This window comes from Neophocaena asiaeorientalis, unplaced genomic scaffold, assembly GCF_003031525.2.
Source record: "Neophocaena asiaeorientalis asiaeorientalis breed wild unplaced genomic scaffold, Neophocaena_asiaeorientalis_V1.1 scaffold86, whole genome shotgun sequence".
Taxonomy (NCBI): Eukaryota; Metazoa; Chordata; class Mammalia; order Artiodactyla; family Phocoenidae; genus Neophocaena; species Neophocaena asiaeorientalis.
Window position 1 is genome coordinate 10,367,158 of NW_020175039.1, and position 15,001 is coordinate 10,382,158.

Here is a 15,001-nt window from a genome sequence, read left to right on the forward strand (position 1 = left end):
GAACCTGTGGATCAAGTTTTTTCTCTTCTTGTTAATCGCATTGCTGTAGCACTGACTGACCTCTCTCTCTCTCTTTTTTTTTCCTCTTTCCTGAAAGTACGTGGTGCCATTCCTGAGTGACTTTTCCTACTAGACCATCCCAAAGGGACGAGGGGGAGGGGTAGAAGGAGGAGGAGAAGGGGGGTGTTCCTTCTCTCTCATTTCTTGGTTTTGTTTATCAGCCGATCTGTTTGCTGGATTTGGGCTCGGAATGACCCACCTGTAAAGTGCTTTTCCTTCCTCCTTGCCTTGAACTCTGCAGGGGGCTTGGCTTGGAAGGGGCAAGGGAGGGAAAGAGAAGAGGGAAACACAAAAAACTTCTTTCTTTCTCTCTCCGTTTATCTTCAGCCCGACATTGTCACCTCCTCTTTGAGGGGTTAGAAGAAGCTGAGATCTCCCGACAGAGCTGGAAATGGTGATGAATCTTTTTTAATCAAAGGACAATTTCTTTTGTATGTACATTTCGTTTCTCTTTCTCCTTTTCTTTCTTTCCTTCTCTGAGGGTTAATAACCATTTCATTGATGGGGCAGACTTCTTTCGCTTCTCCCTGACGTTTCTTTCTTAATATGTGTGTGTTAAATGTGTACATTTTTAAAGAGATAAACTCATTTGTAAAATATCCGAAGAAATTGCTCCCCTTTAAACTTTACGGATGCCTTTCTTTAAAGCCTTATGTAATCATAATTTGAAAGAATTTGATAACAGTACAGCAGGTTGAAATTTAAGTGTTATGTAGTGACTGAGTTGGGAATTTGATCTGATTATTCCATAAAGGAAGAAAGAAAAGTTTTTTTTTGGGGGGGTAGGGAGGGTGGTGGTGAAGAAGGGGAGGGGAGGGAGAAGGGAAGTGGTTTTGGAGACAAGAAGTGAAGCTGCCTGTTTTCCAGTAAGTAATGGAGAAATTCCAGGAGCCAGGGCTAAATATACTTGGCGATCAATACAGAAATGGCTCATTGTGAATAATTTAGCTGCTGGTGCAGTGAGAGTTTTGAAACTAAAGGCAAAAAGGATTAGGGCCAAAGGAAAAAAAAATAAGTAAAAATCTTCTCAGGACTTGTCAATTCTTTAAACTTTTTTCTTCAAAGAATACAGTTAGCTTATCGATCTTTTCGTTATGTGAAATCAAAGCTAGGGGGTGTCATCTCATACAATTTACTTTTGTTTCTGAGAATTAAGTTCTTGTTTTGTGTCATTGGTGCACAAAAAGAATTCCCCAAACTTTGCAAAAGTGATCCCCTTCCCCTCTTCAAAAAGTGTATGAATTTTTCAAAATTGGAGTGTGTTAAGTAGGCTCGGCATGGTATCCAACCATGGTCTGGCAGGAAATTAAGGTTACATTGAACAGGTGCTTACACAGAACTTGGGGTTGGCTAAAATGTCAATACAAGCCTGGCAGTTGGGTAACTGCTGCAGAAACCTTCGAGACATACTTGGGCACGAAGTTTTTTTGTTTTGTTTTGTATTTCTTCTGTTTGTTTGTCCTCCCCCCTCCCTATTAGAACATGATGAACCAACTTGCAACAATTGTGAATAGAGCTATCTGTATACTCGGGAAGTCCTCAAACTGCAGCTTGATTGTAGGAAGTAGTGAATGGTAAAATACTTCAATCCCAGTTAAAGCTGGCACTTTGGAGGTGTACCCCCTTCCTATTTTTTTCTCTAAACCGAGTAAATTCTGATTAAAAGAGTCATTCATTTCTTGCTGCAGCCCATCTCATAGCACACTTATCTTTCCTATCCTATCTCCAGCAGGAATCAGATCATTTGCAGAAAGAGTTCAGTGACTTGCAAATGAGCACATACAGTACACTGTAGTATGTTTCTTGGGCACAGGTTGCAGCAGCAGCAACATGGGCTAACTGCTTGGAGCTTCAAATAAGTTAAGCATTTAATGGCAGATACTGAAAGGAATCATTGTGTTAAGGGTATAATCTTTTGTATTGCAGCACTGCACTTTGACTATGGAAACAGAGGCTATTGATGGCTATATAACGTGTAAGTATTCATTTTCATTAATCTGTTATTGGTAATAAAATTATGTTTGCTACCTGTATTGTAATTTCTGAATTGGAAGTTTTTGTCAAGAACTGTAAACTCTTACCTCCTATCTGTTCACAATTTCACCTTGTAAATGAGTTTGAGAAAATAGCACTGAAGTGAAATAAGAAGGAAGTATAGATATATACCTGCTATATTAAGAATAGTAGCTTAGCAGATCAACAATTTGCTACTTTATTTTTTTTTCATTTACTTTAAGTCTAGAATAGGTCGGGTTACATATATGTCTACTAATATGGCATGTACTAAATACTTAGTACTCTGTAACCTATTTTTCAGACACATAATGTGAAAGAGAATTAGCTCACTCAAGTTGACATTTTTTTTTAGCAAACTCTCCTTTCAAACATCTAACTCTCAGATAGCCAGCATTTTGGAAATGCTCATTAAAAATACTGTGTGCTTAAGGATTAAATTAGATGTTAAAAGAAAACAGTTTTTTCAACTAGAAGATACTTTAGAAATCAACTACTCCAGTCTCCATTATTTTACAGTTTAGATGAATGTGATAATGAAATTTTGTAATTTTTTAATCGTGGGCTGGTTGTTGCTTTTCGTCATTTCGTTCATTTATTATGTATTTCTAAATAACATTTCCGTATAGTTTCTTTTTAAGGGAAAAATGTATTTCATTAAAATCATATATGCATACCCCTGCATATATGATTACAAAGTTGGTAATTAGATTTTAGATGACAATGAACAGAGACCAAAAGATTTTATTTTGTGAAAACAGGTGACAATGAGCTTTCACCTGAAAGGGAACACTCCAGTATGGCAATTGACCTCACCTCAAGCACACCCAATGGACAGCATGCCTCACCAAGTCACATGACAAGCAGTAAGTCTTCATTTTATGATTTTTTTTTTTCCTATTTCTCTAGCGATAGACTTGAATTTGTTAGGTCTGTAGGGTCCTCTCACATTGTGGTGTAGCTGCTGCTATAGATTTTGTTAAAGAAAGAACAACACAGATTTATTCCTGTTCATTTTGGTATCGTAAAACATGAGCCTGCTTACTAGTCTGAACTATCCCAAGGTGGCATTTGGGAGCTGGTGCTTACCTGTATCAGGTAAGAAATGTTAGGCTTTTCTGGTTATTCTTTTGTCTTGCCAGGTTTATGACTAGTTTTGTTTTTGTTGCTGGGTAAAAAAGTATGGAAACACGTTATTTCCAAAGGACTCTTCGAAGTAAAAAAAAGAAAAATTATTTTCTATTACCTTGGCACAAAGCTAATCCATCAGTGGTAGAATTGCAGTGTTTAGTTGCTTTTTCTTTTTTTTTTAAACGTGTGAAAGTTTTGTGTCCAAAGCATTGGAAGTGAAATGTAATTGAAAATTTGTGGAACTCATTTACATCCATTTCTCTGACAAAGTGAAAGCATTTTGCTTTAGACTGTCCAGAGAAGAATTGAGAAAATTTGGAAGGATGTTTTGAACTTGCAGGAATAGACAGTTTTGGCTACTGTTTTTGATAAAGGGTCATTCATTGATATACGAAACATTGTTTTTGTGTAATAGAAAAGCAACTTACATGCTGTCAGTGACAGAAGACAAAATACTTTATTAAGAATTTGGTTTATTTTCTCTTAATTATAATGTTTCATAAGTTATCAAGTGCAAATGCTCTGTTACTCCTACTTAAACTTAATTTGAAATCCTGTGTTTATACTTTTGATATATGTTATATTCTTATACAGAAAGGCCATCTGATTTACATGTAAATATAATTTAATTTAAAAGCTTTCTATTTGGGTGACATGTGAAGGAAAAGCATTTTCTTTCCTTTTTAAATGAAGATTTAATAACTAAAGAAAACTGAATCATCGAGTGAATTATGAGCATATTCTTAATATGTTAATTCTGATTATCCTGAGAGAACAAATTTTCTTTCCACTTCCCTCTTACGGTTTCAAAACTTGATGTTATTGTGAAACTACTAGCTTCATAAGTAGTTAAGACTTCTGAATTATAAGCAAGAGTATATAGAATACTATTGAATACATTTTGCAATTTGTTAACTTTAAGTGGTTCTAGTTATTGACTTGAAATTTCGACTGAACTATGTGAACTTACTTTACTTATTTAAAAGTTTTCTTTATTTTTATTAATGGGAAGCACTTCCTAGGAAGATTTTATTCTAGAAGCAGTCATTGAAATGCCTTTATCATGTAGGAAGAAAATTAATAGTGATGGAATGTATATTAAATTATAGTGCTAATCTCTTGTAATGGATCTTGTAGGATTAATTTAATTTTTCTGCTAGTTGGCTATTGATTTGATAAAAGTTATACTACTATTGCAATGTAGGGAGTACAATTTTTACATTTTAACATTTAACGTTACTAGGTCCTTGGCAGGATAGATATTTTATTTTTCAGATAATTTTCATTTAATTTCCTAAAGAGTAAAGATAGATTGATATGCAGTTTCTGTTAGCTTAATATTTAGCTATTGTCTTTAGAAACATTGAATATAAGGGGTACGTAATATTGGGTAATCAGACTTTGACTGTCATCCCCCAGCCACTGCTAGAATATCAGCTGGAAAATACTTGTTAATTGGTTAATTAGCTCCTCTATTTGTGAATTTGATTTTGGTTTTGCAAGTAGTCCTTTCTAAAAGGCAGTTCACTCATTTATTTTAAATAAACATTGCAGAGTATGGGCATGATCAGTTTGGACAAATAAGAACTGTGCTTTTGATATTTGAGTTTTTCTCACCCAACAGCAGTAAAATTATGTTTGGTAAAGAGGTTTTGTTCTTGTTTCTTTTTTTTTAACTTACTAGCCTGTGGCAATTCCATGTTAGTATAGTTTTTAGCTAAGCTGCATGTGTTTTCATGTTCTTTTCCAAAGAGTTGCAGGTTAAATATTTTGGCTTTCACTTCAGAGCTGTCTGTTGCATCCTTTACGTAGCCTCTATTTACAGTATCTAGGTTACCCACTTAGGTGTTAGATGGAGAAGATACCCATTTTTCCTCTCTGTTAGATCTAGGAGAATATCAGCATTTTAGATTGCCAAAGCAAATAGTGCTAGAGAGGGACTCTTGTCTGTTAATTAGAATAAAAGACCTACAATCGGTCACTCAGATGTTTTTCTATGACTTGGAATAATTTTTTGTGCGTGTGTGACTTGTCAAATCACTTGTGTCTGAGATTACTGGTTTTTCTAAATCCCTTTATATGCATTGCTGACTTTATTATATGAAAATAACTTATTTATTTCCTGCATTTTTTAATATCTTCAAATAATATTCCTAAAGGGCTGTGACTTCCAAAAACAGAATTGCAGTTTTGGTTGAAAGTATTAGAGCTGAAAGTAAATGTGAAAACCTTTATGATAGAATAAGATAGGTTCCATAGCAGCAAGGAGGACAAGAGTATATGTGTAAGAGGTAAAAAAGTTATTTTAAAACAGTTTAGAAAAAAAATAAAAGGAATAAAGCCTTTGATTTTATGAAATAACTGACGTTCTAGCAGTAAAGTAACACTACCATGTGATAGCCCACTTATTTTGGCTTTAGGAAAGTGGTCAGTTTTATTCTAAGGTCATAGTCATTTGTTTAGGTTATCCGATGACTATTCTAAGATGAAGGGTGTCTGTATAACTCGCTGCCAGCTATTGTATAAAAAATAATGACAGCAGCTATCATTATTTGACAGTGCTAGAAGAGAGCATCGGTGACTTGGGAGAGAACTAAAAATGTTACAGTGCCTGGCAGTCTTTGGTTTTAAAATTCAGCATGTAAGATAAAAAGAAGTAAGAGGTATCAGTGAACTTAACATTTTGTAATGACTACATCCTATATTTTCAAGTAGATTTCCTTAGAGAAATTTAGACCTTTTCTTCTAGAATAAGGATCTCTTTGATAAGAAGATGGGTATTGTTGCCCAAGATCATTAGTGTACATATTGAGTCTGCTGACAGTCTTCGGTGTCAGGGATGACAGTATATGCCTTGATGGCTACTGGAAATACACAGTGTTAAGTGATTTTAAAAATAGAATCTGGAAGTTAAGAATCTGAGACAGACAACTCAGACAGAACAATACAAAAATAATCCATATTGTATTTCGGTCCATCAGATGAGACTTACTTTGTGATTCCTTATGTTTCTGGGTTAGCTCATTCCCAATTCTTGTATAGTTGCTTCAGTATCAGTTTCAAACTGTGCTATACCTGCTGCTGAGTATTTTGAAAGATTTTTAAGGTTCAAAAAATTGTCATTAATCTTATTTTTCTCATTATCATTTACTTTTATAATGCTAACAAGTGAATTTTCTTTGGAGAGAGCTAATGGTGTAAAAATACATTGTGACACAAATTTTGTTTGTATTACTTTAAAACCTTTACATGGATCAACTTTGCAGTCAATACCATTTATCAGTCAGTTTGATGGCCAGGTGGCATGTATGGAATTGGAAGAAGTAGTAATTCTAGTTTTACAAGACTCTGACCAATAATCAGGTCAGGGAATCTAGTTTATTCTTTTTAGAGTGCTTCACATTCATTTTTTTTCTTAGCTAGTTTCCATTTTTAGAACCTAGTGAAGCATAAGTATAGTATGATTTCTATTTTTCTTGTGAGGAAATGGAGGTTTGAAGAAACCAGTTGGCCTCTTAGGTCCCTTAGCAGAAGGATAAAGTTGTCAGGATTGGGATGTAAAACTGATATTACCTTGTGGGTTAGTTAGATCACTTTATTGATAACTCTTGAAAATGTCATTATCTCAGGGTGCCCACCATGTCCAGTACTGACCCATGTTTTAGTGACAAAAACAGTATTACAGAAGTAGAATAGGGTTATTATGAGGGTGGAATGATAACAGATAATCTTGTTAAGCAGATGCTCTACCGCACTTTTAAAAATATAGCTTATGTTTTGGGACTCACCAGCTTTCTGAGTTGTCATCTATATCTTAGTTTGGCAGTCACCCTTGGTTGGATTTCCATAGGACACACCCTAATATAACACCAGATGGACCTGATGTAAAAGCTTGCTCTGTTTTCAGTTGTAGTACTTAGTTTTGTGTATATACCCAACATACCTTACATTTAGTTTTTACTTGTCGGGAAATTAAAAAAAAATAAGTTTGACTTGATTTCTTTACACCCATCAGAGGTAAGTGTCATGGACATGTACCAAAAGGAAAAAAAAAAAAAAGGAACTAAAGGAAGTACGTATGAGCAGGGAATTAACAGCAAAATTTCTGTATTTTTTACTTTGCAGCTCATTCTGCCCCCACCCCCCCACCCCCCATCTTTTAAGTCTGCTTTGAAGTAAGAATAAATGTCTGTCTTGGAGAAACAAAACAGCTTACTGTAGAAGTGTTGTTTATATTGCCTCTATCTTTGTCCAAATTTGTCTTCCCCACCGGAAATACATTAAAAATGATGTAATGTGATTGGTTAGGTTCTTTTGGGAGTCTTCCTTTGAGCCGTAAGGAATTGAGATCCCTGGGTCCCATCCTCTTCTCTCCTGACTTTGAATATCGATACATTTTGATTTTATGATGTTCTGAAAGATCAATAGCAGGGTCACAGTCCTAAGATGAGGTAGACTATGTTGTTTTTCTTTGCTTTTTTCCTTTATATCTGTTTATATAATATATATTTATTGACCTGTTAGTATTTTCCTTTTGTGAATTAATCAAGACTCAGGATATCTCTGCTGAAATAGGTAAAGAGTATTTAGGAGCTATTTTCCCTTATTATAAATGTGTAATCACAACTGGAGTGAGAGAAAGAAGGGGGGCATAATTTATTGAATATATATAGGATGCCCAACACTATACTAAGTGATCCATATTATTTCACTTAGTCTCCACAACAGCTCTGTGAAGTTACTCTGTTTATACTACAGAAAACTGAGGCTCAGAAGCAGTAGATTGCAGGTGGTTAACAATATGGGCTTTGGAGTTATACAGGCCTGTGTTAGAATTCTTGCTTTGCCACTAGCTTGCTGTATGATCTTAGTCATGTTACTTCACATCTCTGAGCTCCAGTATTCTTATCTGTAGAATTGGGATAAGCAATACCTAAGTCAGTGGGCTGTTGTGAGGTTTATTTTTTTATCTTTATTTTTCTTCTTTTTCACTGTGCTGCGTGACACGTGGGATGTTAGTTCCTAGGCCAGGGATGGAACCCGTGCCCCCTGCAGTGGAAGTGCAGAGTCTTAACCACTGGACCACCAGGGAAGTCCCTGTTGTAAGGTTTAAATGAGGCAATATTATGCAAAATACTTAGCGCAGTTCCTGACACATGCTAAGGTCCAATAAATAATCACTGCTGCTATCACTCAAAGTAGGTAAGTTTCTTTTGCACCAAACCATGATTCATAAGAATGTTTTCTTTTTTTTTTTCAAATCAATATCTGTTTGAAATTCAGATCTTTTGCTCTTTCCATTTTACTACATAGGTCCAGGGAATGGAGATAGGCATTTCTAATAATTTAGGGTAAAAATGAAAGAAAACCCCCCTCTATTATTTAAAGCATCTGTGAAGATTTTGGTTAAGAAAGAAGTAGAGTTTGTCTATGTGCCCGAGATTCTTTTTATTGGGTTTCAGTGTTCCTGAGCTAAGTTTTATATTTTTGGTTACATGTAAAGAAAATCATTGCTTATCATTGGTGCTCTAAAGCCACCAGTCTTTAAGAATGGAAAAAGTCCTCTTAGTAGAGTAACCTAGCCATATCTAGAATCAATTCTTTCTTTGAAAATCTGTATCTAAAATTTCACCGTATTTGTTGCTTCTGGTAGTACCGTCGATTCTCATTTGATGATACTTAATCAAGTTGTAGGCCTGATTGTTGCTAATTATGCGTTTTGGGGGTAATAGTTTAGGTGTTTTAAATGTGAAGTAAACTTAAAATAAAATTATCACAAGCATTTGACATGTTGCTATATTGTTCTAGTTGATTAATTCAACAAATATTTGTAGGCTATCTTTTATGTGTCAGGTACAGTAAGGTGAATCCAAAGGTGAATAGTACACTATTTTTGTCCTCCGGTAGCTCATGCTCTGGTTTGAAAGAGACATCTGAACAGGGCATTATACTATGATAACCTCAGTGTTCTTATTATTATGGGGAGTGAGGGGTGGTACTAGTTTGAGAAGACTTCCTGGAGGGAGATGCCGCTTAAGCTGAGACTTATTAAATGAACAGGATTTAGGAGAGAAGCAGAAGGCTTGTTCACCAAACAAACCCACAGTGGGAGCTGAGAAATAATATGATATGTTCTGGGAAATACAAACAGATTGGTATTTCTGGAGTGCAAAGTTGGAGTCTTAGAATTTGAAGCCAGAGATGACTCTGGAGAATTAACCAGGGCAAGATAATGGAATATCTTTTATAAGAGGAAACTTGGATTTCATTTTCAAGGGAGCACAGGATTTTAACAAATAAGATTACTTCAGTCTTTTTATTGACATGGATCATACCAGCTACAATAGGAGTAAAATGATTGTGGCTGGGGAACACTCTAGGGGCAGGAGGTTCTTTAACAGGCTGTTGCAATGACAGAGTGAAAAGTCATGAGAGCCAGTGGTAGTGAAGATAATAAGGAAGAGAAGGATTTGGGAAATAATAGCTTAAAGTGGACAGGACTTGGATCGTAGGGTTAAGGATAGGAGAAAGTTCATGATGATTATTAGACTATTGGATAGATGGCAATAGGTTCCATCAGGGAAGATAGGAAATACTGGAGCAGGTTTCCAGGAAAAGATTTAGTTTAGTTTAATTCTGTATACAGAGAGTTTGAAGCACCTGTGGAATTTGGGAGAGGATAGCAATCAGGCAGGAGGATAGTTTAGACTAAGTGTGAATTTTCCTAATTAGTGAAATCTAATATGTAGCTTGTGGTTTTGTTACTTTCCCTCCTGTATTACTTTAACAATAGTTTAGTATTTCTTTAAAAAATTCTTCCCTAAGTAATTCTCAGCATTTGAGCAGTGACCATATTTCCCCAACTGCCCCCAATGAATCAAAATTCTATATGGAAATGTACGGTCACAGGTTTTATTGAACTCTTTTTGCTTAATGGAGTCCTTTTATGCTAGTCTCAGAAGTTGGATTAGTTGATGTGATTGACTCACTGATTTTTAAACAAAACATGCTAGCCTTCTCCTTAAAATTTCGTGGTCTATTTAATATCATAACTTTGATGGTTACATATTAAAAAAAAATCATATGCCATACACTCCAAGGCCTCTACTGTAATGATTTGTCTTTATTCTGTAACCTATTTCTCATCTAATACATAGCTTAAAACATATGTTTTAATACATATGTTTTAATACATAGCTTATGTTTTAATACATAGCTTAAAACATATGTTTTAATACATATGTTTTAATACATAGCTTATGTTTTAATACATATGTTTTAATACATAGCTTATGTTTTGATACATAGCTTAAAACATATGAGGAATCATTTGTTAACTAAGTACTAGCTAGTTCTGCTACATTAATAGCCAAAGAATTTAATGATTTTATGCAGAGCCTTTTTGAAAACTTTGAGATAAATATACAACATGACATATATCATTTGGAAATTATTTGGTACATAATTTTTTTTAAAGTTTATAACATTGTGCCCCTTGGGATAAAATAATGTAAGGGGAAAAGTGTGGTATAGAAAACATCTTAATCTATTTCCTTAAAACATATATTATAGAACACCATCTTAGAAATTAAGCCCTGATTACCCAAGACACCATGAAATTTCAAATGAATGTTAATGATGAAAATAAGTTCATCTGAGATTTCCTGTATGTGGAGATTCAGAAGTTGCTGTGGAGATATTTTTATCTTTTAATCACTGATCCAGCAAACATTTATTAAGCATTTTCTTTGTGTGATGCACTGCTGATGCTGGGGCACAAAAACTGTGTTAGGGATTTTTTTTTGGAGTGGATGTTATCTTTCAAGGTCCAAGAGAATTCATATTTTATTTGAGATATTAATAATCCCATTGCATTTAGAAGCAAATAAGTGTGTTGTGCTCACCATAGTTTATATCCATTGTAGAGAAATGAACTGCTTCTCACCTTTTACCTCTGAGAATTCTTCAACAGTGTATAAATTTGAAGACACACAATGAAACAGAGACAAAAATACAGCCAGCTTCTAAAATAGGTTCCCACAGGAGAACATTTCCCCAAGAAATTTTCTATAATGTAGGATTTTGTTCTCAGCCTTATAAGTTCCGAAACTTGATTGGCAGAATGCACAGAGCGGCACCGCATCTCAAGGTTGACTCGCATTAAACAAGTTTACAAAATTGATGTTTAAAGTTGGAATACCAATTTATGTCTATACTTTCATTAAAAATAAAACAAACGAACAAAACCTGAACCAACTAACATAGGATCTGGATCACCTCAGTTGGCTTGACCAGATCTGTTTTTGTGTGTGTACTGACCTATATGGGTAAAGCAACAAAGGTCATTTGGTTAGCAAGGAATACAAACAAAGGGAGTTAGTTACATAATTCAAATGTTTAATGGCATCAGACTAAGAGACCCTAATATGTTCAGCATCACAATAGAAATAGCAGTGCCATTTGCATCAGTATGGTTGAAGTCTTTTGTCTAATTCCTTCTTCCCTGAATGGACATGGATTTAGATTCCCTAGATATAGCCTCAGCCAAAATACTTGTGAGAGTCATTTTTTTTCTTGGCTTCCTTGGCTAAATCCCGCAGATTCAGTTTTTAACTTATACATGTAATCAGGTTATAACCAATTCTTGTCAGCCTAGGATCCATTCATTTTCTTTAATGTAATTTTACATTTCTGCTTAGATTTGTTAAGTGTTGATATAGCCTAACTCTGTGAAAGCTATCTTATAATACCTATAAAGGATACCCCAACTACTATTACCATAAATTCAAACTTCCATTCGCAGAAATGTTGATGGGTGATGTGGCCAGCAGTTTAAGAGGTCTTAGTATCTATTTTAGATGAAGATGGAAAATAGCACTACCACCTGAGAAAGGCACCTTACGTTAGCTGGGGATCTAGGAGAGCTTCTAATTAATAGGTCAGGAGGAATAAACATCACACTAGTTTCATGAAATCTCTGAAGTAGTCCGGCCACAGCAAATGAGACTTTATAGACAAGTATACTATTTTAGGTTAGTTAATAGGGAAGGCTGTCTTAATTACTGAGTGTGAATTTAAGAATATTTTTTCAAAGCACACAGCTTTATTTTGGGGCCACATGTTGATTATAAAGAAATTAGAGATTTTCCAGATGTGAATCTTTGAAGAAAATGGCTATGCCTTATCTATTGGGTTGGCCAAAAAGTTTGGGTTTTTCCTTAAGATGTTACAGAATATTTCTTCATTCCCAGTATACAGTATCATACTGGGTCATTGTAGGAGCCCAGTAATTATTTATTGAATTAAGGAACTGCTTGTGATTCACATATTGCATATGTGTATTTAAATAATGTGTTTCTGATCTATTTGAGGAAATTTGGAAAGTTGATTTCTTAGATGTTGAAATAATTCTGAAATCCCATTTTACTTGTGATTTTTTTTTGTTAGGGTATGTATTTATTTCAACCATGTCTCAGTCTCAAAAGGATTTTGTAATCTTCAGATCAGCCCCAAACAGATGATCTTCAAGATTCTAAACGTCTCTTTAGTTTTCTGATTCCATACTAACACAGTCAGTGGAATTCAAGTTAGTGTAAATGTTTCAGTGAATATGTTATAGTCATCATCATCGTCTTCATTACTAATATCTTTATATGACACATTTAGTGTTTACAGATTTCACACCACATATAATTTTAAAATCAGTTTTTCTATCACTTATTTAAAACTGCATGTACAAAATGGAATGCTTCAATTAACTTTTCTTATGCTCTCCAGATATTTTGAGGAGCATATAATTAATCAGTGTAAAGTCACGTTCTAATAAATTAACATTCTGGTGTCTACACCTTTGACATTTTTGTCATTGCTCTCTTATTATCATGGAAGCTGTAGCTCTCCTTACACCTGACGGTGTCAACTTTACCTACTACTTACTAAGACATCAGTATGCAGGGCTTGGCCATATTTTGAAGTGCTGGGAAGCTGCATTGCTCTGTTTCTGTCGAATTAACTAAGAATTTCTGGCTGAGTTCTAAAGAGGAATTATTCCTTCTGCAACTATATAAAACATTTCCTGTTATGTCATTTTCATGAAGAGCCTTGTTGTTTTGTTTTTGTTGTTCAAAACAAACATTTTAGCAAGTAGTATTTACATATGGAAATATATTTCTTTTGTAAGACATGTCTTTCAAGCCTTTTAATCAGACTTATGTCAGTATCTTTATTATCCAGATGGTCTGAGGTAGATTGCATTATTTTCATTACGTTTGTTACCTTCTTGATGGAAAAGTAGCATTTGTATACCTTTTCGAGCTGAGGATTTACGTTTAACTCCTGATTGAAGTAGGTTCATTTATTTTTACTAGAAATGATTGCTTAGATTATTCATATATCACTTAGAGCTTGGACATTGGGCTGTTTAAGAATTTTTAGGTATTGAAAATAGGTAAGTAGTACTTAATCATTTTTAGACTGTTTTAAAATTATAAGTACTTTAAGAACACTGATTCTAATATAGTATTTTGAAATATAAAACAAATTCTATTCTATTGCTGAATGTTGCAAAATATTTGAAAGTGGTAATAGATTTTGTTTGAACATAATTGAGAACTAGAAAAAGAAATACGAGATATTTTTCTGTAAGTCTTCTGTTTTTTACTCAAAATATGAATTACACACTGCCATCTGTCTGAACTATGACAGGTTAATGACCTAATTACAGTTTTTGGATTCAGTTTTTTGGGAACAAAAAGAAACACCCCTGCTCCCCAAGAAAACAATTTAAAATAAATTATTTTTACATATATTGTGCTAACAATAAGGCTATCTTTTGATGAATTTGAGTAGTTTTAGTTGGTCCCACAGTTTGAGTACAATAACTGGTAACAGATTTAAAGATCTGTTATTTTTTAAGCAAATCAGAGAAATTATAGTTAACTAAACAATTGCTTTCATACAACTGTATGTGCAAGAGAGAGCCATTTATGTTTTAAAAGTGTGTGTGTGTGTGTGTGTGTGTGTGAGAGAGAGAGAGTGAAAGCAAAGAATAGGGAAGGAAAGAAGGAAGGAAAGACCAGACTATTGGTAGTGTTCACTTTGGCTTATGTGAAGGTAAATAGGGTGTTTTATCATTTATTCTAAATAGTTCTGCATTATTTGGATCTTTTATAAAAGATCTTTTACTTGTATAATTAAAAAAAAACGAATTCAGTCAACCATCTTCTCAAAGCACGGAGCTGTTTTGTAAGAGAGACAATGATATCGCTGATAAGAAAGGTCTAACCTTGAAATTTCAGTGATATAATAGACTCATGAAATTGGACTACTGCTGTTGATGATAAAAACTGAAGTCAGGGGTATTCTCATATACAAATGCTGTCAACAGACTCACTGAATATTATTTTAAATTTATTCTGAATATAAGGTGTTTTCTTAATGGCTGTAATACGGTGGAATTTCCAAATAAAGTTACATACTCTGGAAAGTTTTTTGAGTGATATTGATTCATAGCATGAGATGCTGTAAAGTAAATAATGTTCATATAAGTGTACTTCTGGCAATGGTAAGGAGACATGTAGCATTACGATGCCAAAAGAAATCTGAGTAGAATAAGTTAAAACTTATCCTTAGGTTTTCTGTTCTACCTTGTATATGATAATAAAGTTTACTTTTTTTTTTTTTTTTTTTTTTTTGGGGAGGAGCACAGGCTCCAGACGCACAGGCCCAGCGGCCGTGGCTCACGGGCCTAGCCGCTCCGCAGCATGTGGGATCCTCCCAGACCAGGGCACGAACCCAT

General features: G+C 34.4%; 1 protein-coding gene across 8 annotated transcripts in view; it reads left to right on the forward strand.

The window, feature by feature from the left end:
- The window catches only part of IKZF2 (IKAROS family zinc finger 2), a 168,221-nt gene that overhangs the window by 756 nt on the left and 152,464 nt on the right, over nt 1-15,001 (forward strand). For 4 of the 8 annotated variants that reach the window (XM_024763193.1, XM_024763200.1, XM_024763198.1 and 1 more), the window contains exons 1-4: nt 7-96; nt 388-454; nt 1,987-2,035; nt 2,835-2,939. In XM_024763193.1, the coding sequence (XP_024618961.1) occupies nt 452-454; nt 1,987-2,035; nt 2,835-2,939 (157 nt within the window). In that variant the 5' untranslated portion in view covers nt 7-96; nt 388-451. Of the gene's footprint in view, nt 1-6; nt 97-350; nt 492-1,986; nt 2,036-2,834; nt 2,940-3,056; nt 3,172-15,001 lie in introns of those variants that run through there. The other 4 variants (XM_024763196.1, XM_024763195.1, XM_024763197.1 and 1 more) reach the window with 4 other exon arrangements.